Source organism: Aythya fuligula, chromosome 23 (genome assembly GCF_009819795.1).
Source record: "Aythya fuligula isolate bAytFul2 chromosome 23, bAytFul2.pri, whole genome shotgun sequence".
Taxonomy (NCBI): Eukaryota; Metazoa; Chordata; class Aves; order Anseriformes; family Anatidae; genus Aythya; species Aythya fuligula.
In genome coordinates, this window is record NC_045581.1 from 6918264 (window position 1) to 6941567 (window position 23304).

Genomic DNA, 23304 nt, shown 5'->3' on the forward strand with positions numbered 1-23304 from the left:
GGGGATCCCGGGGGGGGGGTCCCGGTGCTGCAGGTGCCGGCTGGGGGCGGGGTCTGAGGGCCAAGATGGCCGCGCCCAGGGGGGGTTGGTGCGTCACTTCCGCCGCGCTGCGGGCGGAAGTTCCGGTGGGAGCGCGGCGGCGAGCCGGGAGCGCGGCGGGGCCCGGGCCGAGGTGCGGGGGGCGGGGGGGGGGGCGCGGGGGGGGCACCGGGGGGCGGCGGGCACGGGAGCGGCGCTGCCCCCACCCCCCCCTCCCCCCACACCCCTCACAACGGGCCCGGGGCGCCCCGAGCGGGGCCGGGAGCTGCGGCCGGGCCGGGCCGGGCCCCCCCCAGGGCTGGGCCCTGCCGGGACCGGGGCAGCCCCGGGCGGGGGGAGGAAGGAAAGGGGGGAGGGGAGGGGGGGGGCGGCCGGGAGCGGGGGGGCTCCGGGGGTCGGGGCCGCGCTGCGGGGGGCGCTCGGGGGGTGCCGCTGGAGCGGGGCCGTCCCGGGGCCGTTCCCCGGCCTCAGCCGCGCCCCCGTCCCGCAGGTGCCGGTGTGGCCGCCCGTCTCGGTGTATGTGCGGCAACAACATGTCTGTCCCCCTGCTCGCCGACGCCGTCACTGTCTCAGGGGCAGAGCGGGAGACGGCCGCGGTGAGCGGGGCGCTGCGGGGGGCGGGGGGGGGGGGGCCCGGGGCCTCCGGGAGCTGCCGAGAGGGGCCCGGGGCCGGAGGGGGGGGGGGGGAGGGGGCGGCCGACCCCTGGGTGGGAGCTGGGGCCCGGCCCAGTGCAGAGGCAGCGGGCACTGGGAGCACTGGGGGCACTGGGGGATGGGCTCTGTGGGGTTGTGGTGGGCAGGGGGGGGGCGCGGTGCTGGTGCTGCTGTGCCGGTTCCGCCCGTAACGCTCAGAGCTGCCCGGACGTGTCAGCAGCTCCGGCTAATTGCTGCCTGAGGCTCTGCTAATTAGTGACTGCGTGGCCTTTTGCCACATCCTGCAGCACCCCTGCCTCTCTCCCGGCACGCCAGCTCATTCTTTTGTTTTTCTGCTTAATTTTTAGGTCATTTTCCTACACGGCCTGGGAGACACGGGGTGAGTGCTGCTGGAGCTGCGGCGTGCTGGGGGTGGGCCCGGGGGCAGCTCGGGGCCGGGGCTCTGATCTCAGCCTCCGCAGCCCAACCGATCCCTAACGGGGCTCTGACCCGATCCCTAACGGGGACCCTCTGCCCGGCGGCTGCCTGCACTCAGCTGGAACATTTATGACGCCGGCAGCCCCCCGTGGGGACTTTCTGTGCTCGTTAGGACGAGCAGATAACACCACGGCGTTCCCGTGCCTGGGAGGGCTGGGAGCTGGCAGGAACAAAAGGCTGCTCCCTGCATGGGGGGTTTGTCCCCGCTCCTCCCTCGCTGGTGGCAGCCCCTCTGCCTCCGGCTGCTGGGCTCTGCCTCTGCCCTGCTGCTGAGGGCTGGGCTGGGGGCTCCTGGGGGCTCCGGGCTGTTGGGGGGGGTTGGGGCCACTACAGCCGCGTCAGGGCCGGGCGTTGGCAGCCTTGGAGAAAAGCTGTCCTGGGGGAAACCCCTCAAATTCGCCAGCGTCCTCCGGAGTGCTCAGCCCAGCCCTGATCTCCCTCCTCTTCTCTCTCCCCCCAGGCACAGCTGGGCCGATGCCCTCTCCTCCATCCGCCTCCCCTACGTGAAATACATCTGCCCGCACGCGTAAGTGCTTGGCCAGGGGCTCGGGGGGCCTGGGGGATCCCCCTGGGACCTGCGGGTGCTCCCTGCAGCCCCTGGGGCAGACGTCCTGCGGCCCCTGCCCCCGTTTGTTTCTCTGACCTTGGAGCTGACCCCCCCCAACTTCTGTCCCTGCAGGCCCCGGATCCCCGTAACCCTCAACATGAAGATGGTGATGCCCTCCTGGTCAGTGCTGGGGGGGTCTCCTGGAGCGGGAGGGAGCCTTTGGGGGTGTTTTGGGGAGTGAGGGATGGGACTGAAGAGCCGAAACCCAACCTCCTGCAGGGGCTGGGAAGGGCAGAGCCCCAGCTCCCTCCTGCCCCATGCTGGTGGCTGGGATCGGGGCTGACCCCGCTGCTCCCCCCAGGTTTGACCTGATGGGTCTGACTCCGGACGCGCCCGAGGATGAAGCTGGGATCAAGAAAGCTGCAGAAAACAGTAAGGGGTTTGGGGGGGGGGAGCGGGGAGCAGCGGGGTGCCCCTCAGCACCTCCCCCATGTACCTCTCCTTTATCTCTCTGCCTTGCCCAGTTAAAGCAATCATCGAGCACGAGATGAAGAACGGGATCCCAGCCAACCGCATCATCCTGGGGGGCTTCTCGCAGGTGAGAGGGGCTGCGGGGGGGGAGCTCGGCCCCCTCCTCCCTTCCCGCAGCCCTGGGGGGTCGCTGACACCCCCATCCTGCTGCAGGGCGGCGCGCTGTCCCTCTACACGGCGCTCACCTGCCAGCACCAGCTGGCCGGCATCGTGGCGCTCAGCTGCTGGCTCCCTCTGCACAAAGCCTTCCCGCAGGTACCTGCACTGCCCCCACGGCTCTGTTTTGGGGTGTGGGGGCTCCCCTCGGCTCTCCGGAGCTGGAGGCAGGAGCTGCCCGCGGCGGGGGCTTCGTCCCACCCCCCTTTCCCTCTCTCTCCCCCGTGGCAGGCGGCGAGCAGCGGGGTGAACAAGGACATCGCCATCCTGCAGTGCCACGGGGAGCTGGACCCCATGATCCCCGTGCGCTTCGGGGCCCTCACGGCCGAGAAGCTGAAATCCGTCGTCACCCCCGCCAAGGTGCAGTTCAAAACCTACCCCGGGGTGATGCACAGCTCCTGCCCGCAGGTCAGTGCCCAGGGGAGGGGAGGGGACGGGATGGGAGGGGGCTGCCGGGGGTGGGGGAGGGCTCCCAGCCGGGTGGGGCCCGGCCGAGCCCAGCCCCCGAAGCCCCCGAAGCCCCCAGCCCGGGCCGTGCGCTCGCAGGAGATGCTGGCGGTGAAGGAGTTCATCGAGAAGCTGCTGCCCCGGATCTGAGCGGAGCCGCCCCAGGCGGTCACAGGGGAGGACGCCGAGGCCACCGCTCTGCCCCCCGGGACCCGACCGCTGCACACGGAAGCCATGGCACCCCCGGCACCCCCCCGGCACCCCCCGACCCCGCTCCTGGTGCCCGGGGGTGCCCGTCCCTCCCCGCCGAGCCCGGAGTTCTTTGAGGTGCGGCTCCGGTGGCCTCCCCTCTGCTCCTCTCACTGCCGGTGGTGTCGGGGGGGGGGTTCCCGTTCAGGCACTGCCGGGCAGGGGCCGGGTGAGATTTTTTTTGTTATTTGTTTTCTTTTGTACCAGTGTTAGGGGCAGCGGGGGCGCGGGGCAGGGCCGGGCACCCTCGGGGGCTCCTCCTCTGCCCTCGGCCTCGCTCAGGTGCCTCGCGGGTTTTGGGTCAGAGCTCAGGAACCCGGGACTCTCCTGCCACTGCCCCAAGGCCCAGGGAGAGGCTCTGCCCCGGGCTGGCAGGGAGGTGTCTGCGGGGCTCAGGCCCCGGCCCTGTCGCACACGCACACTGCCCCGGGCTCACCCTGCAGCCCTGCAGATAATCACCTTCCTCCTCCTCCTCCTCTCGTTGCTTTTACAATCTTCTCCTCAGCCCTGGGGGGGGGGCTGGGGGCTTCTCCCCCTCCCTGTGCCCAGCTCGGTGCCCCCGGCCAGCTCCCTGCCCTCTCTTGCTGCTACTTCTCCTTCTCCTTCCCCTCGGAGCCGGGGCTGGCTGGGGGCAGGGGAGAGGCGAGGGGGGGCTCCTGGCCGTGGCTCCCAGCCCTCCCGGGGGGCTGCCCCGTGCCCGGGCCGAGGCCGTGGCCCCGTTGGCTCCCCGCAAACAATCAGCGGCTGCCCGGGGCCGAGCCCCTCACCCAGCTGGCTGGGAGCGGCCGCCCGGGCTGGGGGTCCGTGGCAGCCCTCGGGGGGCTCCGGGGGGGCTCCCGGCTGCCCCCTGCCCTCCCTCTCGCTGCTGAGCGGCGCTGCTGCCCCTCACCTCTCCTCTCCTCTCACCTCTCCTCCCTGGGCTGAGCCCACGGCACCGCTGGGCCCCGCGGGGCTGGAGCTGGAAATGTCTTTTAACAAAAATAAAAAGAGAAAAAAGCCCCCCGGGGCTGGGGGCCGCGGCTCTGCTGTGCCCCCCGGCTCTGGGGGGCGATGCCCGGGCCCTGTCAGGACCAGGCAGGCACCTCCTGGGGGGTGAGGGCTTCGGGGGGGCTCCAGCAAATCAATCCCCCCCCCTGTCCGGGGAGCCGGCTCTGCCCGACCCCCCCCCATTTCCTGGGTTGTTTCGGGCTTCGTTTCCCCGGGGAAGTCTCAAACCAGCAAAGCTGCTGCTGGCAGCGGGGGGAGCGCGGCCCCTCCCCGTGCTTGGGCTGGGGGCTGGGGGCTGGGGGCTGGCGCCTCCTCGGCTTTGTGTGGAGCTGCTGCAGCCCCGGGGGGGGGCAGCGAGGGGCTGGCAGGGACGGGACCACAGCTCCCCCCCCCCCAAATAAACCCACCTGGGACCAGGAGCCGTGCTGGGACCACGGGAGGGGGGCGGCTCCTCCATTCCTCACCACTGCTTTCTTCTCCCCTCCTGCCCCCCCCCTTTTTTTTTTCCCCCCTCCCCTCCTCGTCTTCCTTGTACATGTTTGGGGTTTTTGTGTGTGTTCCACAGCGTCAGACACGGTTCAATAAACCAGAAACCTCTCCCAGCTCCGTGCCTTTTGTCCCCCGCGCCCCCTCGGTGCCCCTCCCGCAGCTCCCCCCGTGCCCCCCGGCCCCGAGCTGCCTCAGAAAGATAGAAAGTTTATTCAGCAACAAATCAAAAGCTGGACTCATAATTTACCATAAGTTATGAATCAAAGGGGCAGCGCGCCGGGCTGGCCGCTGCCCTAATAAATAGGATCCGGATTTGCCCGCAGAGCTCAGCCTGGTCCCTTTGGCACCGTGATTCCCGCAGCAGCTTCTCGGGCCCCGCAGCAGCAGAAGGAGCCCCCGGAGCCCCCCCAGCCGTGGGCAGGGGCTCCTCGGGCCCCACCAGCACACCCGGGAGGTGAGAGTTGGTCCCCAACACCACAGGGGAGGGCAGGAGGAGGACGGGGAGGCCCCCAGCAGCCAGCAGGGCCCCGGGGCTGGAGGGGGGGCCCCGTGGTGGCCCCCTGGGGCTGGCCGAGGGGGACGGGGGCAGCTGAGGGTGGGCAGCACCGCCCGGCCCCCGCCTCGTGCCCTTTCCTGAGCCTCACCCTTGGCACTGTTTGGGCGGCTTCCTGGGCGCTTTCTGGTCCCAGCCCAGCGCCGCCTCCTTGCTGGGCCCCCAAGAGCCCCCCCGGGGCACTTCCAGGAGGGGATTTGGTGCCCTGGGGGCCTCGCGCCTGTGGGGCCGCTCCCTGAGCTGCTGAGGACCTGGGTGGGAAGGAAAAGGAGGAGGAGGAGGAGGAAGGGGGGAGCCCGCGGCCGCTCCTGCCCCCCTGCCCCGGGTGTGGGGCAGGTTGGGGGGGGGCAGGACCCGCACCCGGGCTGGGGGAGCCCCGCGGCAGGGCTCAGTTCTTGCTGAAGCCCGTGGGGTTCTGCAGCTGCCACCGCCACAGGTCCTCGCCTGCACCGGGGGGAGAGAGGCAGTGAGAGACGGGGAGGGGGGCACAGCGCGGTGGGGAGGGGGGCGCAGTGAGGGGGGGGGGGGCTCTTACACATCTTGTCCAGGCCGAAGGCCGCCTTCCAGCCCAGCTCGCGCTCGGCAAGCTCGGGGTTGGCGTAGCACGAGGCCACGTCGCCCTCCCGCCGGCCCGTGATCTTGTACTTGATCTGCAGGGAGGGACAGCAGCGCCGTGGGGCTGGGGGCTCTGCGGGGGGGGCACTGCTGCAGGCGGGGGGGGGGCTGGGGGTGGCGATGGAGGCTGCGCTCAGCCCTTACCTCCCTCCCCGAGGCTTTCTCCATGGCGCGGACCATCTGCAGCACCGAGTAGCCAGTGCCGGTGCCGAGGTTGTAGACCTGGCAGGAGGACGGGGGGGGGGGCTCATCAGCTCCTGCTGGGGGGGCTGGGAGGGGGTCTGGGTCCCTCTCCTCCCACCCGGGGCCGAGAGCCCGGCCCAGGCCCAGCCCCGCTGCCGGTACCTTGCAGCCGCAGTTCTCCTTCAGCTTCTTCAGCGCGGCGATATGGCCCTGGGCCAAATCCACGACGTGGATGTAATCCCTGACACCTGCCGGGACAGGCGGTGAGCGCGAGGCTCTGCCCCGGGAGGGGTTGGCTCTGCCCCCCCCCCCCGGCCCTGCCCTTCGGGGACGCACCGGTTCCGTCGATGGTCTCGTAGTCGTTCCCAAACACGCTCAGGAACTCGCGGCGCCCCACTGCCACCTGTGCCACGTAGGGCATGAGGTTGTTGGGGATGCCCTGAGGATCTTCCCCGATCATGCCGGACTCGTGGGCACCGATAGGGTTGAAGTAGCGCAGGAGCACGGCGTTCCAGTCCTAGGGGAGCGCACGGACGGGGCTGCAGGTCTCCGGGCAGCCCCAGCCCCAGCCCCTTTTGGGGTAGAAACCCCCCAGGTCGCAGCCCCGGGGTCCCCGCAGCAGCTCCTCACCTTGTCTGCCTTGCAGACGTCTCGAATCATCTCCTCGATGAAGTACTTGGATTTGCCGTAGGGGTTGGTGCAGCCTCCGACCGGGTGCTTCTCATCCAGCGGCAGGTACTGGGGGTCCCCGTAGACGGTGGCGGAGCTGCTGAACACGATGTTCTTCACGCCGTGAGCTTTCATGGCCTGCGGGAGGGCACCGGCCGCTGCTGAGGCTGCCGGCTCCACGCCCGGCCCGGCCACGTGGCGCTGCCTCGGCTCACCTCCAGCAGGCGGATGGTGCCGGTGAGGTTCACCCGGTAATACTCCAGCGGCTGCTGCACGGACTCGCCCACGGCCTTCAGCCCCGCGAAGTGCACCACGGCCGAGAAGCGGTGCTGGGGGGGGGGGGAGGCACCGCCTGAGGGCCGTGGGGCAGCCCCCAGGGGGGGTCTCACTGCGGCCCCACGGCTGTGGGATGCGGGGAGGGGTCTGCCCCACCGGGACAAAGCCCCCCCAAGAGGCAGCAGCCACCCGGTGCCCCCCCCCAGAGCCTCCCCCGGCAGCCCCGGGGGCCGTTTGGTGCCCGCAGCCCCCCGCAGCCCCCCTGAGCCCCCCGCAGCCCCCCGCGCCCCCACCCCACCTTGCTGAAGAGCTCCTGCAGCGCGGCCCCGTCGGTGACATCGAGCTCGTGGAAGGCGATGGGGCGGCGGGCCAGGAGCTGAACGCGGCGAAGGCTCTCGGGGAGCCCGTCCGGGCCTGGGGGAGGCGGGAGGTAACGGGGGGGCAATGGGGGGGGGAATGGGGTAACGGGGGCAATGGGGTAACTGGGGGTAACAGGGGGGCAATGAGGGGGTAATGGTGGGTAACAGGGGAAATGGGGGAGTAATGGGAAGGTGACGGGGTAGCAGAGGGGTACCGGGGGGGTACCGGGGGGGTAATGGGGAGGTAGTGGGGGGGGAAAGGGGGGAAATGGGGCAATGGGAGTGTAACGGGGGGGACACCGGGGGGGTAACGGGGGGAAATGGGGGTGTAATGGGAAGGTAATGGGGTAACAGAGGGCAACGGGGGGGCACTGGGGAGGAACGGGGGGAACGGGGGGAACAGTGGGGGGAGGTAACACGGGGGGACGGGGGGGGGGCGGGGGGGTAATGGGGGTACCGGGGGGGTACCGGGGGTAACGGAGGTGTAGGAGGGGTACCGGGAAGGTAACGGGGGGGTAACGGGGAGAGGAGGTAACACGGGGGGGGTCCCGGAGGGTCCCGGGGGTAACGGGGAAGGTCCCGGGGGTGCCGGGGGTGCCCGCGCCGCACCTGCGATGGCGTTGTGCAGGTTGTCCACCACCACGGGCTCGTAGCCCGCCTGTGCGAGCTGCAGCACGCAGTGGCTGCCGATGAACCCGGCGCCGCCGGTGACCAGCACGGGCTCCGCCATGGCCGCCACGTCCCGACCCCGCCGGCACCAAGCGGGGCGGGGCCGGGGGCGGAGCGAGGCCACCCACGGCGCTGCACGGACCCCCCCCCCCGCCCCGCCCCCCTCGCCGCCCCCGCGCCCCCCCGGGGCCGGCCCCGTCCCTTTCCCCCCCCTCCCGGTGCCGGGCGCGGCCCCTTTAAGGCCCGGCCGCCCCCCCCTTCCCCCCCGCTCTCCATGGCAACGTGGCACCGCCACGGGGCGCGCATGCGCGGAGGACCCGGCCCGGCGGTGGCAGCGAGGCCCCGCAGCGCCCCCTGGCGGCCGGAACCGGAAACGGCCGCGGAGTCCCCGTCCCCGTCCCGTCCCCCCCGGACAGCAGCGGGAGCCGGGCCGGGAGCGGCACCGCGCGGGCACCGGAGCTTTATTGCCACCAACACCGCGCACAGCGCCGACCGCGGACAGCGGGGCCCTGCCCCAACCCCCCCCGGTCCCTCCCGTGCAGCCTGAGGAGGCCGCGGGGTGCCCGGGCCTGGAGGCGCCTCAGCAGCTGCTCGGCCCCGCGCTGCGGGGGCACCGGAGGCCGCCCGGGGCTGGGCCCTGGGCCCTGCTCCCCATCCGAGGCAGGGCGCGGCCGTCTCTGCCCTGCTGGGCATGTCTGAGGGCTCAGTGGGGCAGTGCCCGTGTCCATGCCCGTGTCCATGTCCATTCCTTCACAGCACCCAGCGGCTGCTCTCGGGGCTGAGTCCAAGGCACACGGAGGAGGTAGCGGCACACAAGGGAGGCTCGGCCGGCCCCAGGGCTGCGCTTTCTGCACGCCCCACGGCCACGCCTGGTCCCACGTCACAGCCTGCAGGAGGCCTGGGACACCTTGGAGTTGGTTCTCCTGTTCAGCGCGTTGCAAATGAACGTTCCCGTGTCCATCAGCTTCTGCAGGTCCACGCCCTTCAGGGAACAAGAGACAGCAGGGCTGTTGGTGCCAGCGCTGCCCCCTGAAGCTGCCCAGTACGGACTGGCACCGCTGGGACAGAGCAGCAGGGGCAGAGGCCCTCCCTGTGATCCTGACAGATCAGATGGCACAGCACGGGAAAGGGGCCAGGACATGCTCCCAGCATGGGGGGGCTGCTGTGGCACTGCGGGCCCAGAGCCTGCACCTCCTGCACTGGGGCTCTCCGGGCCAGGCTCTGCAGCCCCGCTCCAACCCCAACAGCTGCCCCGTGAGAGGCTCTCGCTTACCGTGTGGATGCCCAGGCCGTTCAGCATGTACACCAAGTCCTCCGTAGCAACGTTTCCCGATGCTCCCTTGGCATAGGGGCAGCCTCCAAGGCCAGCAACAGAAGCATCGACCACGCTCACACCCATCTGCAGGCAAAACCGTTCTCAGGAAACTGCCCTCAATGAAAGGGCAAATCATAGTCCTGCTCCTGAATCCTCTGGCTCAGAAGCAAGCAAAGAAGAACCCTGAGGGAGGATGCAGTGCTGCAAGGTAAGGAGCTTACCTGAAGTGCTACCAAGATGTTGGCAAGAGCCTGCCCGTAGGTATCGTGGCAGTGGACAGCGAGAGCCCCCACTGGCACCTCCTTCATGACCGCCGTCAGCATCTCCCTCATGCTCCCCGGGGTCCCGATGCCAATGGTGTCACCGAGGGAGATCTCGTAGCACCCCATCGAGTACATCTTCTTGGAGACCTGTCCCAAAGCCAAGACTCGTACTGAGAGGGCAGCTTTATCGTGACTTTCCCCCAAGCTGGATGCCCACCGTGCAGAGCATGCTCCTCTGGAGCACAACAGCTGAGGTTCCTCTGGGAACTGAACACTCCGGGTCCACCTCCCGGAATCCCCCGTCCGCATCAGCCAGACCCTTCTGTGTGGCAGCACAGACCGGGGGCATTCACAGCTTCCTCCCCGTCTTTGTTTAAATGGCTCAGTGCGTCCCCCAGCCCCCAGGGTCCCACCCACGTGTTTATAACTGAGTCAAAAATCTCACGGAAATTCTGGTTCGATTTATCAGCTCACCTCTGCAACTTTAGCTGCAGAAATCTTCCCTTCGTAGGGACACCCAAGGACACAGGAAACATACCTGTAGTTAAAAAAAAAAAAAAAAAAAAAGTAACTTTTAACCAGAGAACTGAAGTGAGATTACACAAGCCTCATAGCCACGTGCTGCTCAAACTGTGAAGCATTTTGGGCTCTCTATGCACAGCGGGACTCCTCACCCCCGGACAGGAATGCTGGCAGCTCGTGCAGCGCTCATCACTTCGCTGAACCTCTCCAGGCTCTCCTCTATGGAGCAGTTGATGTTCTTCTTGGTGAAGAGCTCGGACGCTGCTCCAAAGATGGAAACCTCCTTGGCCCCTGCTGCCACCTGCAGCAGAAAGCATTAAAGTGAGACAATTTATCTTCAAGAGAAGTGACCAGCACGACCAGCGCTGCAGTTCTCCCATTTTATAAAATCAGTTTTTCCTCCCAGCTCCTCCCTGGACAACCTAATTCTTTCCTCAGTTCATTCCACAGCAAAACCACGAGACAGCCTGGTTTTTACAATGACTTCAAGGAAAACATCCTGGGGTATTCTCTACCAGAGCCAACAGGTTTCTGTTAGTCCCCCAGCTGAGCAATTCCTTGCTCAAGGAACTGTAAGATGAAACTGCTCCCTACAGGAATGCAAGGGGCTGCCCAGCCTCCACCCCAGCTGAAACGTTCCTGCACAGGGAGCCCTGCACAGGACGCTGCCAGCGTTAACGCTGTGAGCTCTTACCGCTGCCTGAAATCCTTTCAGGTTCGGGGTCAGCACAGGGTAACTGACACCAGGCAACTTCTTGATCCCCTGCATGACTTCAGTGTGGTCGGCCATCTGCAAAGGGAACGCCGACAGATTTCTAACGGTGTCGACACACTTGTCAGCCACTTGCACAGGTTAGAAAACACTTTCTGAAATTCATTTTTTAAGAACGGGAACAGCGATACGCAGAACGGGGGGAATTTGGCCTCTAGAGAGCCCACAGCACGGCACACTTGGACGGGCCAAAGGGCAGCCACCGGCCCGGCCAGGGTCAACACGCGGCTGTGTGTGAGCCTGCGCTGTTCCCCCGGGAGCAAAGGGACGGTGCACAACACCACATTTTTTAGGCTTTTTTAAGCCTTTATCTGGCTTTTCTGCTCCTTCCTCATCACAGACACAGTGCTGAAGGCCTGGGGGGTGGGGGGTGTCTGCTCCCCGCGCTGCCGCCCCCCCGGGGCACTGACCTGGGGCACCCAGCGCGGGGACACGAAGCTGGTGGCCTCGATGACCGGCAGCCCGGTCTGGGACAGCATGTCGATCAGACCGATCTTCACCGCCGTCGGCACGATGCTCTGCGGGCAAAGGGGGGGTCAGCGGGGGGGGGTCAGCCCCGTGCCCGCCCCCCGCCTGCCCGGTGCCCGCCGTTACCTGCTCGTTCTGCAGCCCGTCGCGGGGCCCGACCTCCACCACCTTCACGCGGGCCGGGAGGGCGCCGGCGGCCGCGGCGCTGATCTGGGGGCAGGGACGGGAGCGGCGTGAGCGGAGCGGGGCCGGGGCCCGACCCCGTCCCGGTCCCGGTGCCCGTCCCGGTCCCTACCCCACTCCCGGTCCCGGTCCTCCTCCCGGTTCCAGATCCCCGGTCCCCGTCCCATTCCCCTGTGCCTGTCCCAGTCCCGTTCCCGTGTTCCCAGTCCCGGTCCCGGTCCCGGTCCCGGTCCCGGTCCCGCCCCCGCCCCGCACCGGCCGCCTGGCCCCTGCCCAGCGGCTCAGCAGCAGTCTCCGCGCCGCCGCCATGGCTGCCGCCCCCCACGTGACCGCGCCGTCACGTGTCCCAGCGCGGGGGGCGGGGCGGTCACGTGGCGGCGGCGCGCACCGCTCCCCCCGCCCCGCCCCTCCCCGCCCCGCCCCTCCCGTACCTGGCCCCGGGCGGCCTCGCGGGGCGGCGGCGGCACCGGGCAGCGCGGCATGGGGGGGGCGGCGGCACCGGGACCGGAGAACGGGAGGGCTGGGAGCTGGGAGCCGGGACCCGCTGTGGCTGTGGCTGCCGCCGCTGTGTGCTCGGGGTCCGGCCGTGCTGCTCCCGGTCTGCCCCCGCCGCCCGCAGCCGTCCCTTTATAGGCGGCCCCGGTGCCGGCGGCGCTGAGCAAACAGCCCCGTGTTTGCACGGCCACGGCCCCCGCCCCCCCCCGCCCGCCCTCCCCCGCCACGGCTCGGCCCCCCCGGAGCGGGCACGGCGGGGGGGCCCTGGCAGCTGCCGGGGGGCTCGGCTGCAACCCGACTGCCCCCCCTGATCCCCACCCGCTGCCCCCCGCCAGCAGCACGCTGCAGAAGGCAGCCCAGAGAGACTGACAGTGACTGACAGACAGACAGACTGACAGACAGACAGACAGACTGACAGACAGACAGACAGACTGACAGACAGCGCGGGTAGAAGCACAATTCTCTCCGGAGAAAAGCAATTTATTCAACAGTGAATGAAAAACCAGCTTAGACTTAACCCAAGAGGCAGGCGGGGGGGAGCTGCGGGCAGGACGCGGCCGTCACTGCACCCCCTGGAGCCTGAGGGCCCAGCCCGGCTGTGTGGACAGGGGAGATGGGGGCAGGGGCGGCAGCGTCACGAGCAGTCCTTTGCCCGGGGCCTTCTGCCACTGCAGAGCCCCTGCAAAACCCAACATCGACACCTGCAGAGAAGGGCAGGGCACACGCTCAGCTGGGGCTCCCACAGGCGCTCCCCATCTGGTCACCCCGGTACACCCAGCGCGCGTTTCAGGCCGTGTCACACTCCCCACGTGTTAGAAGCCGCCTGCACATTGCCCCCCGTCGCTCACTGTGTACAAAGGCAACACGGAGGGTGTTTTGGGCCAAGCTTTGGCTGTAGTTTGTTTGGTTTTGGCTGTTGTGTTGTGTTTTTTTTTTTTTTCTTTCACCTGCGAGGCTTCACCCCTGTTTGTCTAGGGCAAAGGGCACCCCGGCATTTGCGTCACTCCCACACTCACAACTCGGGGGTCAGTGTACCCGATCCCAATTGGGGATGTAATGCCCGTGATCCCTGCTATGTGTGGGGCCTCTCACTGACCTCATCTCCCGAAGGGGAGAGGTGTTCCTACCTGTTCCATGGCAGGGCACAAGCCTCTCCTGCCCGGTCCTACCCAGTGCTCCGCGCTGAACAGTGACAAACCCTGCATGACCCGGGATGCTGCAAGAGTCTGGGTGAAGCCATCCCAGAGCAAGGAGGAAGGGATGCCACATGCCGTGTTCTCCCCAGTTTCCCAGTGAAGTCAGGCTGGGCCTTCCCACCCCACAGCTTCCCAAGATGGGCTCTCACAGTGCACTCTCTCTCGTTTCCTCAGGTTCCTTACTTGTGTGGCTGGGGATGGAGTGGGTGAGGACAGCTGCAGCACGTTGTCCTGAGGCCAGACCAGAAAAATGGCATAGACAACTGGTCCCTTAGAAGTGTACCTAGGAGAGCAAGAGTTCAGCTAGGTGAAAAGCCCACAGGGGAGAGAGCCCCACAAGCCTGACCTTTCCCCACAGCACGAGAACAGCAGCTCACCTACTGGCACCGTGCAGGGGTCACCTACTTTCCTCTCATTCCAAAATCTGTCGCTTTGAACCCACCACTTAGCCAGCAAGCACTGGCTGATGAAACCTAAACAAAGTCCACGCACGCTTCCTAAAAGCGAGTGTCATCTGTCCTTTCATCAGCCTGAGGTCAGCAGAGCAGACGTGCTGTCGTGTGCTGATCTTTTCATTGCTCTGCATTTCTAGGCTGAACACACTTGAGCACACTCAGAACTCACAGCTCCGTTCTGTAGCACCTCTGGCTCTTGGTTCGCTCACTGTGCTCTTCTCAGCAAGCACAACAGTTGGGTAACAGTACGCAGTACTATTATATAACAACCTGAAAGCAAATATCACTGCATTTACGGACTACATGCATTTAAACAAACCACATTTGTGCAATTCCAGCTAGCCACGAGCACTACTTAAACAGTCCTGACAGCAACAGCGTAGGAGTTTTTTTCAAGGGAACAATTGTTTTGTAAAATCACATAAGACAGCTGAAGCCCTGATTTTCACCCTTTTCTTTCCAGCAAGATATTTCTTAGGTAACACCCTGGGGCAGTAACCCTGGGGCAGTAAGTGCGCACCCCAGCTGCAGGACATTACCTAAAAGCCATCTGCTCCTGATGGCAACGCTTCGGCAATGCCAAGTTTAATGACCAATAAAGAAAGCCCAGCTTCTGTAACCCGAGCTGGAGCAGCTGCAGGATGGTCCTGAGCAATGGAGTCCTTACCAGACAGTGCCTGTGTCCTCCACCTGTACTCTCCATGGCTTCGATTCATAAATTGCCTCCCCGTTAGTGTCCAGCCACCTCCCGAGGGCCAGAAGCCTTTCTTGGAAGATGGGAGCTATCACTCCTTCCTTTGTCGGGCCCACATTGAGAAGGTAGTTGCCTCCAAAACTCACAGTTTTCACTAGCTCCTGTGGCAGATAAACAAAGGTAACAAACTGAATTATCTTCACTTCTGACAGCAAAGAAACCTGAGGAGTGCTTTGTCCTCCTCGAGCGCTCCTTTATCTCCGCCTGCTTGTACGAAACACGACAACTCCTTCTGTGAGTAACAGGATGAAGGAAATCTGCAATTCTCAGTGACTTCCCTACATTTTAATTTCAGGTTTCTTACCTCGATGATACTTGCTTCATCCATTAACTCATCAATGTGCATGTTGCTCCGATAGCCCCAGGAAAGCTTGTCAATGGAGGAGCACATCTCCCATTTGTGAGCCGGCAAGGTCCCTGGTTTGTATTTGTCAGCACAATTGTAGTAGCCTCCATGGTGGCAAGAGCAGTTATTACACCAACGGTCGTTCACAACAACAGTGTCCTAGAAGAAGGAAACATAACTCAGCAGGAAGAATGCTTTGTCTTGGATGTTCCAGTTTGCCTTTATCCCTCCCAAGTTACTTTAGGCATCTAAGCTAGGAGCCTAAGTACTTAACATACACACGTGCATAAGTAATCAAGAGAGAGAGAGAGAGGATCCTCCAGAAGGCTGAATACCTCTCTGGAAGAATGTCTCTCTATTCACTCAAGCAGAAATCAAGGGAATAAGGTTCCTGGTCTCTGAGCCTTCCACACGTGCTGTAAAGGAAAAGGCTTGTGTGTTCTGCTTCAGGATATGATTTGGATCCTAGAGGCTTCTCTTGGAAGCACAGTGTGGACTTTCTACTTTTGGTGAAAGAATAAAAGAGGTTTGGCACCTGTCAAGAAGGTTTCTGATCGCATTCGTATCTCACTGCTGCCAGACCTTCCATACCTATAGAATACCACGGGCAGCTGAAAGAAGTACCTTGACAGGACTGTCATTGTAAAGCCAGGCAAGGAAAGAGGTAGAATTCCAGTATGAGTCCGGAGCTTCCCAGTCTCCATCTGACCAAATCAAATCCGGTTTATACCTGACAGAGAGAGGAACATCACTTCAGAACGGCTTATTTGCTCCTACCCCAAAGAAAGCGTGTCACAGCACGGTGTTTCTTGCCTCTGGAGTCTGCTTTCACTTCCTATTGTCTGACATTACCAGGAGGTTCATGCTATCACTTCCTGCTTCAGAAAAAGCTTTAAGCAAAGCTCTTGCAGCAGCAAAGAAAGATGATCACAGCTCAAAGTACGGGATGCAGTTCTTCCAAAACGAGAAGAGTGCATCTCAAAGGCAATTGTGAGGCACGTTCTCTACTTGGTACAAGGGGTACTGTGAGCAACAGGTGTCCAAGCCGGGTATTCTAATCAGCATGGGAAAGCAAAGCAAGGACATAAACTCACAGTGAAATCGCTCTCCTACTCTAACAAATAGCTTGCTCCACTTTCAAAGCTACTCTGCAAAAAGGTAGTATGAAAGGGCATTTCTCTTGCACAAAAATTTGCCCCTACCTTACTTTAAGTCAGACTGCCAAAGAGCAAATGTGAACCCTTTTTCTAATTACCTCAAATCATCGCTGCTAAGTAAATAGATTTGCCTTGGCAAAAATTAACATTTGTCAACAATCTTCTCTGCATCCACTTCGCAACTTTCTCTACAGAACGGAAACCAGGAAATGCTCTTGAATCCTGACTGGTTACAGCTCTTACTTTAGGACAAGATCGTAAAGTTCTGGCATTGTCTTCTTCAAAACGAAGTTCTGGGTCTTGAAGCCACTTTCTTTGTCAGCTAGGTAGAGCGGATTAAACCACTCTAACAGAGAATGATACAGTCCGTAGCGTATGTTGCTGAAGAATAGAAAACAGAGAGGAAAGAGTTAGTCTGGCAGTAAGGACTGAGAATCAGTGGCAGATATATGATATAGTGGCAGTAAGAATAATTACCGTCAATATTATTTCAGTTTCATGACTTTGCAAGCACTACTGTTTTCATATTAAACATATCATTTTCAGCTGTTTGCTGAGAACAGCCATGAGATTTCAGTGCAGACAGACGACAAGAACAGCAAAGCTTGGCTCTACCTCTCCCTGAGGGCTTGTCCCAGCTCTCCTACAAGGTCACGGTGGGGCCCCGTATCCACAGAATTCCAGTTCCAGGACACGGGTGACCCCCAGTTGGTGAAGCCTTCATGATGCTTCGTGGTCAGCACCACGTACCTGAGGGGAAATGGCAGCTGATCACGATGACAAAGGAGCTATCTCAGACATGTCCAGGCCTCACTGACAAATCTGATACCTATACAGGCAAGGGACGGAATAACCGTGCTGCGAGGAGTGCTCTTTGGAAGTCCCTTTCATTGCCCTTAAGATGTAGGAGAAATGACAAGAACAGGAGATGTTTTAAATGGATTGTGATGCTGGAAAAGGCTGAACAACGAGACTTTGCAAGTCAGAGCGGCCAGCGCCTCCCCACCCTGGGCACGACCTGCCCGGGACCTCCAGGTGCTGCTCTGGGCCCCCCGTCCCCTCAGGGTGTTCAGACACAGCCCCCATCCCCTCGGGGATCCCCAGACCTGGTCCCATCCCCTCAGGGCCCCCCAGACACCGCCTCCATCCCTTCAGGGACCCCTGGCCCCATCCCCTCGGGGACCCCCAGACCTGGCCCCATCCCCTCAGGGACCCCCGGCCCCATCCCCTCAGGGATCCCCAGTCCCTCAGGGCCCCCCAGCCCCAGCCCCATCCCCTCGGGGCCCGCAGCCGGTCCCGGCGCTGACCTGGCCCCTGCCCGCTGGAAGAGCCGCGCCCAGCGGCGGGGCTGGAAGTCGTGGGCCGTGAAGCGAGGGGCGAAGTCGGCGTAGTCGGTGCCGGGCGGGTAGCGCTGCCTCACGAAGCGCTCGTAGTCGGCGCGGCGCTCGCCCCGCCAGTGCCACCAGAACCACTCGGAGCCCCAGGCGGGCACGGAGAACACCCCCCAGTGCACGAACACCCCCACCTTGGCCCGGTCGAACCAGGCGGGCAGCGGCCTCGCGTCCAGGCTGCCCCAGTCGGGGCTGTAGCGCCCCGCGGCCGCCGCCGGGCCCAGCGCCGCCGCCAGCCACAGCAGCGGCCCCGCCGCCATCCCCGCCCCGGGACGCGGCTCCGAGGCGGCGGCCGGCCGCGGGGTGGCGGCCGCCTTCCCCTTCCCTTCCCCTTCCCTTCCCTTCCCTTCCCCTTCCCCTCCCCTCCTTGCCCTTCTCTTCGCCTCCCGGCCCGGCCCCCTCAGCGCGCCCCCTCCTCGGGCCGGCCGCGAGCCCCTCGCCCCCCGGGCAGAGCCCAACGGCCCCGGGGCTGGGCCCGGCCCGGTGGCGGCCCCGGCGGTTCCGCGGCCCCGGCTGCGCCTTGAGGAGCCGGCCGGGGCCTCCCCCAGTTCCTCCTGCCGGGTGGAAGCCCCCGGGGCTCCGCGCCGCAGGTTGGGGAGGTTGGGACGAGGCTGCAGGGCTCGAGCAGGGTTTCACGTTCACGTTTAATCACACAGCTTCCAGCACTGTCTGTGAGGCACGGGTCGGCTTCCCATCAGCTGCCTGCAGGAAACGTGCCTGCAGCATCCCGCGGGTGTCACGACTTCATGGACACAGTCCCCGAGCCCCGGGGCTTGTGGCAAGGCAGCCCTGGCACCACTCCCGCTGTTCCCTCCTGCCTCTGCCGGGGCACCAAGGCCTCTTGTCACCTTTTGCCACCTTTTGTCACTTTTTGCCACCTCTTGTCACCGTGTTGCTACCACCGAGCGCCCCGGCACAAGGCTGTTTCCACAGCTGCTGTGCTCCCAGCGAGGTGCTGTGAGTGCTTTGCTGGTGGCACTTGTACAAATCACGCTGCTGCTGTCCGTGGGTGCTCAGAGGTGTTTGTGGCGGCTGGGGACCGCTGGAGAACCTGGAGGTCTGTGGAGTGTTGCACCCGAATACAGATACATTTCAAGGGAGAATGTAAGAACTGAATGTAAGAAAAATGGGTTAGGAGGCTACTGGTGGACAGATTGGGGGCCAGGCAGGACGAGCTGCCACCAAACACCTGGATTTGCTGTTTTGGGGTCTGACGTTACCCACTGCCTCGCTGCTCTCACCGTAACGCGGCACCAGCAGCCCAGGGACTGGCAGTCCGGGCACTTCATGTCCCAGTGTCCCAGAATAACATCAGCAGGAGCTGGGGCCATGCCAGGCACCCCCAGGACCTCCATAAGAAGAGAAAAGAAAAGCAATCCAAAAGAAAAATGATGCAGAGGCTCCCCCCAGCCTGAGCGCTGACTTCCCACTGCTGCCTCCCTACGTTACGTGCACCTCATCCTCGCAGACGGTTTCTGCCATGGAGGACTTGTGGCCACTGTCCCCTTCTGGGTTGTCGTCCGTGCCCCTCAGCCGCCTCTTGAAGCGGAAAAAGACCGCCCTGAGGGAGGAGAACAGCTCCTTGCTCCGCAGGGCGTAAATGATGGGGTTCACCATGGAATTGAGCAGGCAGAGGGTGCTGCAGAAGGCAAACACCTTGCGCAGGTGATCGGTAAGCTTGGCGAAGATGCTGTAGATCATGAGAATGAGGACCGGCGACCAGCACAGCACAAGGACGGTCAGCACCATGACGAGGGTCTTGGCCAGCATGACGTCCATCCTCATCCTGCTGTTCTGCTTTCCCACCTGCGCCTGGTGCTTCCCCATGTACGCCACGTGCTGGTGAGCCCTCCACAGCACGTGTGCGTAGGCGTAGACGATGCACCCCAGCAGGGCCATGACGAGGCAGACCCAGCTGGACAGGTAGTTGTCATCCACAAAGGGGAACAGCTCGGAGCAGGTCGAGTTGAGCGTGCAGCAGTTCCAGCCCAGGATGGGCAGGGAGGCGGTGGTCACGCACATCGCCCACAGCACCCCCAGGGCTGCCCACGCTCTCTTCCTCGTCACAAGGAGCTTGTATTCGGAGGGCCGGCTGATGGAGACGTAGCGGTCCAGGGCTGTCAGCAGCAGGCTGCTCAGGGACGCTGTGAAGGACGTGTTGACCCCTCCCAGCTTCAGCAGGAACAGCTCTTTAGAGGAATCGGTTTCATTAAGGACGTGGAAGTTAACAAAACTGATGACAAAGATGATGCTGGCCAGGAGGTCAGCCAAGGCCAGGCTGCTGATAAAGATGTAGGAAGGCTTCCTCCTGGTCCCAGGGGAGGAGAAGATCAGGTACAGCACCACAGAGTTCTCAAAGATGCACAGCGTCCCAAAGAGGCCGCAAAGCGTGGCGATGCTTATCTTCTGTGCCTGGGTGCTGAGGACCATGAAGCACTCCATGAGCATGGCGTTCACACTACATTTGGAGGAGGCATTTTCAAATGTTTTATTACAGATATCCATTGTACTCAGCTGGAGCCAGGAGCTTGCAGGGAGCGTTTCAGCTTCCTTCTGCACTTCAGGTGCTCTGAAAAAGACCAAGGGCAAGGTGAGGGACAACACCTACAGGAGCACAACGAGCAATAAGCTCAGCCCCCAGGGACATCCCTCTGTTTATGCAGGAGAAGAGCCTGGTGCAAGATACTTTCAGGTCCCCAGACCAAATGTGCCCCGGGCCAGCTCTGAGCGAGGCTCTGGGGCTCGGGGCTGGCAGCACGGGAAGGGGCTCCCGGTGGTGCTGGGCTGTGGCTGGGACAGGGCCAGGCTGGGGGAGGACGAGGGGCGCTGCCCACTGCCTCACAACAGGGGAACGAGGTCACCCCGAGTGGGTTAGAGCAGGCGAGGAGGCGGCTCTGGGACACGCTGCCACTGCCTGGTTAGCAGCGCGGGGTGCTGTGTGCTGATGCGCTGCCAGCTCGTACCCCAGCGGTGTAAAAACCCTCGGGACAGAAACCCCAACAGCACCCGGCTGGCTTCCCGCAGCCAGGATCCCAAATCCAGGCCAAGGGGCCAGGAGTTGCCACTGCTGGAGGACAGCACCGCGCCGGCAGCGTTCCCCTTCTTGAAGGCAGAAAAGGCACCGTCACTGCCTGCCCTCGGCTCTTTCAGAAGGGAAAATGTCCAAACAGCGCGAGGCAGCGCAGGCCGGCCGTGGGACAGTGGCTGCTGGGCTCCAGGCACCGGTAACCGACCGCCTGCGGCTGCTCCGCGTGGTGTCCGGGGTTCAGCAGTGACGGCAGCCGCCCCTGGAGGCTACAACCACCAGCAAATGACCACCGTGCTGGAAAACCCTGCCTGCAGCGCAGCGGAGTGCCAGGTGTGGTGCTTTTGTTACTTCCTTCCCCTTGGTTAGCCGGTCGCTGACCGCCACCACTGTTCCTGTGCTGCAAACCCCTGCGAGGCTGCCCGGGGCTCGCTCAGAAGAGCCCAGCCCCGCACGTCGGGGCTCGGACATCAGCGGCTGCAGGGCCTTCGGTCGCACGTTGCAGCCGGAACGTTTCAGTCCTGATGTGCATTTCTTGGCACGTCGGAGCAGGGGGGGCCTGGACTTTGGGCTGCCGTGTCGCCCAGCGTTGCGGCAAGCCTCCCCGTGCTTACGTCAGGCCCTGCCATGGGGCAATCGCACGGGAGCAGAGATGTTGCACTCCAACCCAGCACTCCTGCTTCCTGCAGCTCTTCTCAGAAACATTACGAGTGCAGCAGTAATTAGTAGCTGCTGGTGTTAAACCTGAGCACCAGAGAGATGCTGCGCAGCCAGAGGCACTGCGACGTATCTCGGGGCTCACCGGGGCAGCAGCTGCCTCCCCGAGTACCTCAAACTCCCCCGGCCAAACCCGAGCATCCAAACCAAGACAGCTCTTAATTAAGCAAACTCCAGCATCACCGTGCCATGTGTTCACTGCAGCCAGCACTCCCAGGACTACCTTAAGCTCCCAGCCTCTGCACTTATTCAGTGTCCAAAGAACACACCGAGGAGCTTGGAAACAAGCGAACAGCAGGCAAGGGATGGAAGGAGAGCAAAATGCTGCCCCTCGTGTCACGGCGCTTAGGGAGGGAATTTGGTTGTAACAGCAAACCACCTCCTGCTCTGCCTGTCCTGCACAGCTCTGCCACTAAGCTGCCATAATGCAGATAAGCCCCTAGGTTCAAAACGCAGGTACTGTGCTGGGCTCGTAGCAACCAGCCCGGCAGCCCAGCCCTCCTCTCCCCACATCTGTTGTGTCTCCGGCTGAATGACAAGGACGAGTCTCTGCAGTTCTGTCTGAGCTTCCCCAGTCTTCCTTCAGCTCCTGTGTCTGCGAGGGAACGCACAGGGCTTTGCTCCAGCACAAGGTCTGCTCGGTGGCAGAGGCTCCACGACCTCAGAACATGGGCCGAGCCAAGCGCCCATCTCCTTGTGCGGTCTGGCCCTTTTTCCATCACCAGTATTTCTGAGAGAGTTGGTCTTTACAACAAAATGCAGCACTCACATCGTATGAACAGGTGAAGTGATTTATCTGAAAACCTTTGAAATTAATTTCTTTCACATTTCACTTGCTGAAAAAGCAAAATATTGTTTGCTTTACAAATATTCTCACTTGTATACAATTTCTTGTTTTAGTGGCAGGAGAAGTTTTGGCACGGTAGCTGCTCACCCCGGCTTGTCCCTCTGCCTGCACCGAGCAATGCCCGCAGCTCCCTGCCTGAAGCCAGGAACTCTCTGGCACAGGTGCTGCACCGAGGACTATTTGCTTTGTTTTCAGAGTCACGATTTGTTCACGTGTGACTGCACAGTGACAGCGTTCAGAGCACACAGGTGCACGGCCACAGAGCAATGACACGAGTGCCAGCGCCGGTACCAAGCATGGCAAAGCTGCTGCTCTGCTGAAACCACCCCACACAGGGAGCCACCACCACCAGCCAGCGCTGAGCACTCAGCCTGGGAGCTCAGAACCAGACTCAGGTTTGGGAGGCAAGCCTCTGGCATAGCCAATGTGAACGTTTCCTAAAACCAGCTCTAAAGAGTCAGTCTGCAACCCGCTGTTTAAACACTTACCTTTTTTGTTCTTGCTAAGAAAGCATTCATCCAAAAACCATTTTCGCACTCTGTGTTGCGCATGGCACCGCAGTTCATCCCCGGTATCAGCGGGAATCTCCCCGACAAGCCCTCGGTGGCAGAGCCTCCCCAGGCTGTGTGCGTGCGTCAGCGCTGCGGGCTCCCAGGTAGGGTGCCTCTCACCGTGAGAAAGAGGATCCTGGGCTGCAGGATGTCCCTTGGGGCAGCGAGTGCAGCCACTCACCTTCTCACGCCTACGCCTCGGCTGCAGACGGCCGGGGGCTTCCCACCCTCGGGCTCCCAGGGCAGCTCGTGCAGCTGCGGACGGTGCCTGCTTCCCCCTCCCGTCACATCGCTTCTGGTTTCATCTGGGCTCCTGGGCACCATTCCCTCTGATCCCCCCGGGCTGCGAATCCATCAGTGCAAACCCTCGGTCTGGTTTCTTGCTCTCTCTCTCACATCGTTTTGGTGTAAGCGTGTTTCTTTCCTTCCCACTTCCCCTCTGGCTCTGGTGTTCTGCCTCTGCCTGACAGCACCCCGCAGCCCCCGTTTGCTCAGCCCCCGAGTCCCCGTGCACACGCAGTGGCTGAGGAGAGCGACTTCCAGGATCTTTCCCTGATTTCTAAGGGAAGGTGGGAGAGGAGGGGAAGGACGAGAGCCTGGAAGCAGACATGGAACAGGCGGTGTTGTGGGTGTGCAGGGCTGCGGGCAGGCTGGGGAGGCCGCGGGCCCGGCCCCACCGGCAGCCGGAACCCCCCCGGGTCACAGCCGCTGCTCCGTGCCCGCCGCCGGGATGCGCTCCGGGAGGGTTTTCTCCCTGCAAACGCCAGGGCGAGGAACCGGGCTCCGCCGCACCGCCACGGCCCGCGGACCCCCGGCGGACCCCTCCGGACCCCCCCCGGCTGCGGAGGGCGAGCCCCGGCCCCGGCCGCCCCCGAGCCCCCCCGCAGCCCCGGGCGCGCTCCGCGGCGCTCGGCTGCCCCCGCCCGGCGGAGCGGGGAGCCCCGGCC

At 63.6% G+C, this 23304-nt stretch overlaps 5 protein-coding genes across 6 annotated transcripts; 1 reads left to right on the forward strand and 4 right to left on the reverse strand.

Annotated features, from left to right (window-relative positions):
- Positions 1–121: 121 nt before the first annotated feature.
- On the forward strand, positions 122–4378 carry LYPLA2 (lysophospholipase 2). The gene is made up of 10 exons (XM_032202435.1): positions 122–172; positions 530–635; positions 1041–1072; positions 1631–1696; positions 1850–1897; positions 2079–2149; positions 2242–2315; positions 2402–2503; positions 2636–2812; positions 2951–4378. The coding sequence occupies exons 2-10, from the start codon at positions 558–560 to the stop codon at positions 2999–3001; spliced, it is 699 nt and encodes a 232-aa protein (XP_032058326.1). The 5' UTR covers positions 122–172; positions 530–557; the 3' UTR covers positions 3002–4378.
- A 1085-nt stretch (positions 4379–5463) lies between these two features.
- Positions 5464–7965, reverse strand: GALE (UDP-galactose-4-epimerase). Its single transcript, XM_032202278.1, has 9 exons — positions 7841–7965; positions 7171–7286; positions 6812–6925; positions 6558–6734; positions 6264–6444; positions 6090–6175; positions 5889–5966; positions 5665–5779; positions 5464–5573 (listed from the first exon to the last, which is right to left on the reverse strand). Exons 1-9 carry the CDS (start codon positions 7959–7961, stop codon positions 5518–5520), a joined length of 1044 nt encoding a protein of 347 aa, XP_032058169.1. The 5' UTR covers positions 7962–7965; the 3' UTR covers positions 5464–5517.
- Positions 7966–8372: 407 nt separating this feature from the next.
- Positions 8373–11743, reverse strand: HMGCL (3-hydroxy-3-methylglutaryl-CoA lyase). The gene is made up of 9 exons (XM_032202219.1): positions 11679–11743; positions 11367–11450; positions 11183–11290; positions 10695–10790; positions 10153–10301; positions 9953–10016; positions 9437–9625; positions 9174–9299; positions 8373–8882 (listed from the first exon to the last, which is right to left on the reverse strand). Exons 1-9 carry the CDS (start codon positions 11730–11732, stop codon positions 8781–8783), a joined length of 972 nt encoding a protein of 323 aa, XP_032058110.1. The 5' UTR covers positions 11733–11743; the 3' UTR covers positions 8373–8780.
- A 637-nt stretch (positions 11744–12380) lies between these two features.
- FUCA1 (alpha-L-fucosidase 1) lies at positions 12381–17497 on the reverse strand. 2 transcript variants are annotated; one of them, XM_032202397.1, is made up of 8 exons: positions 17134–17497; positions 16442–16576; positions 16070–16207; positions 15294–15399; positions 14628–14828; positions 14237–14424; positions 13298–13397; positions 12381–12619 (listed from the first exon to the last, which is right to left on the reverse strand). In XM_032202397.1, exons 1-8 carry the CDS (start codon positions 17475–17477, stop codon positions 12479–12481), a joined length of 1353 nt encoding a protein of 450 aa, XP_032058288.1. In that variant the 5' UTR covers positions 17478–17497; the 3' UTR covers positions 12381–12478. The 2 variants fall into 2 exon arrangements, with proteins under 2 accessions (XP_032058288.1, XP_032058289.1); XM_032202398.1 differs by lacking the exon at positions 12381–12619 and adding an exon at positions 12645–12765.
- A 1160-nt stretch (positions 17498–18657) lies between these two features.
- CNR2 (cannabinoid receptor 2) lies at positions 18658–19722 on the reverse strand. The gene has a single exon (XM_032202492.1). It carries the CDS (start codon positions 19720–19722, stop codon positions 18658–18660), a length of 1065 nt encoding a protein of 354 aa, XP_032058383.1.
- Positions 19723–23304: the final 3582 nt, after the last annotated feature.

Bases quoted from the DNA above. Each gene is read 5' to 3' on its own strand.
- LYPLA2 (XM_032202435.1), top strand. From the start codon at position 558: ATGTGCGGCAACAACATGTCTGTCCCCCTGCTCGCCGACGCCGTCACT. The intron at 1,073-1,630 runs GTGAGTGCTGCT...CTCTCCCCCCAG, and splicing joins CACGGCCTGGGAGACACGGG to GCACAGCTGGGCCGATGCCC. The intron at 2,504-2,635 runs GTACCTGCACTG...CCCCCGTGGCAG, and splicing joins TGCACAAAGCCTTCCCGCAG to GCGGCGAGCAGCGGGGTGAA.
- GALE (XM_032202278.1), bottom strand. From the start codon at position 7,961: ATGGCGGAGCCCGTGCTGGTCACCGGCGGCGCCGGGTTCATCGGCAGC. The intron at 6,176-6,263 runs GTGCGTCCCCGA...CTGTCCCGGCAG, and splicing joins CGAGACCATCGACGGAACCG to GTGTCAGGGATTACATCCAC. The intron at 5,574-5,664 runs GTAAGAGCCCCC...CCCCCGGTGCAG, and splicing joins CTTCGGCCTGGACAAGATGT to GCGAGGACCTGTGGCGGTGG.
- HMGCL (XM_032202219.1), bottom strand. From the start codon at position 11,732: ATGGCGGCGGCGCGGAGACTGCTGCTGAGCCGCTGGGCAGGGGCCAGG. The intron at 10,791-11,182 runs GTCAGTGCCCCG...TTCCCTTTGCAG, and splicing joins CCCCGCGCTGGGTGCCCCAG to ATGGCCGACCACACTGAAGT. The intron at 9,300-9,436 runs GTAAGCTCCTTA...TTTTGCCTGCAG, and splicing joins ACATCTTGGTAGCACTTCAG to ATGGGTGTGAGCGTGGTCGA.
- FUCA1 (XM_032202397.1), bottom strand. From the start codon at position 17,477: ATGGCGGCGGGGCCGCTGCTGTGGCTGGCGGCGGCGCTGGGCCCGGCG. The intron at 16,208-16,441 runs GTAGAGCCAAGC...TCTATTCTTCAG, and splicing joins GGACAAGCCCTCAGGGAGAG to CAACATACGCTACGGACTGT. The intron at 14,425-14,627 runs GTAAGAAACCTG...TATCTGCCACAG, and splicing joins ATGAAGCAAGTATCATCGAG to GAGCTAGTGAAAACTGTGAG.
- CNR2 (XM_032202492.1), bottom strand. From the start codon at position 19,722: ATGGATATCTGTAATAAAACATTTGAAAATGCCTCCTCCAAATGTAGT.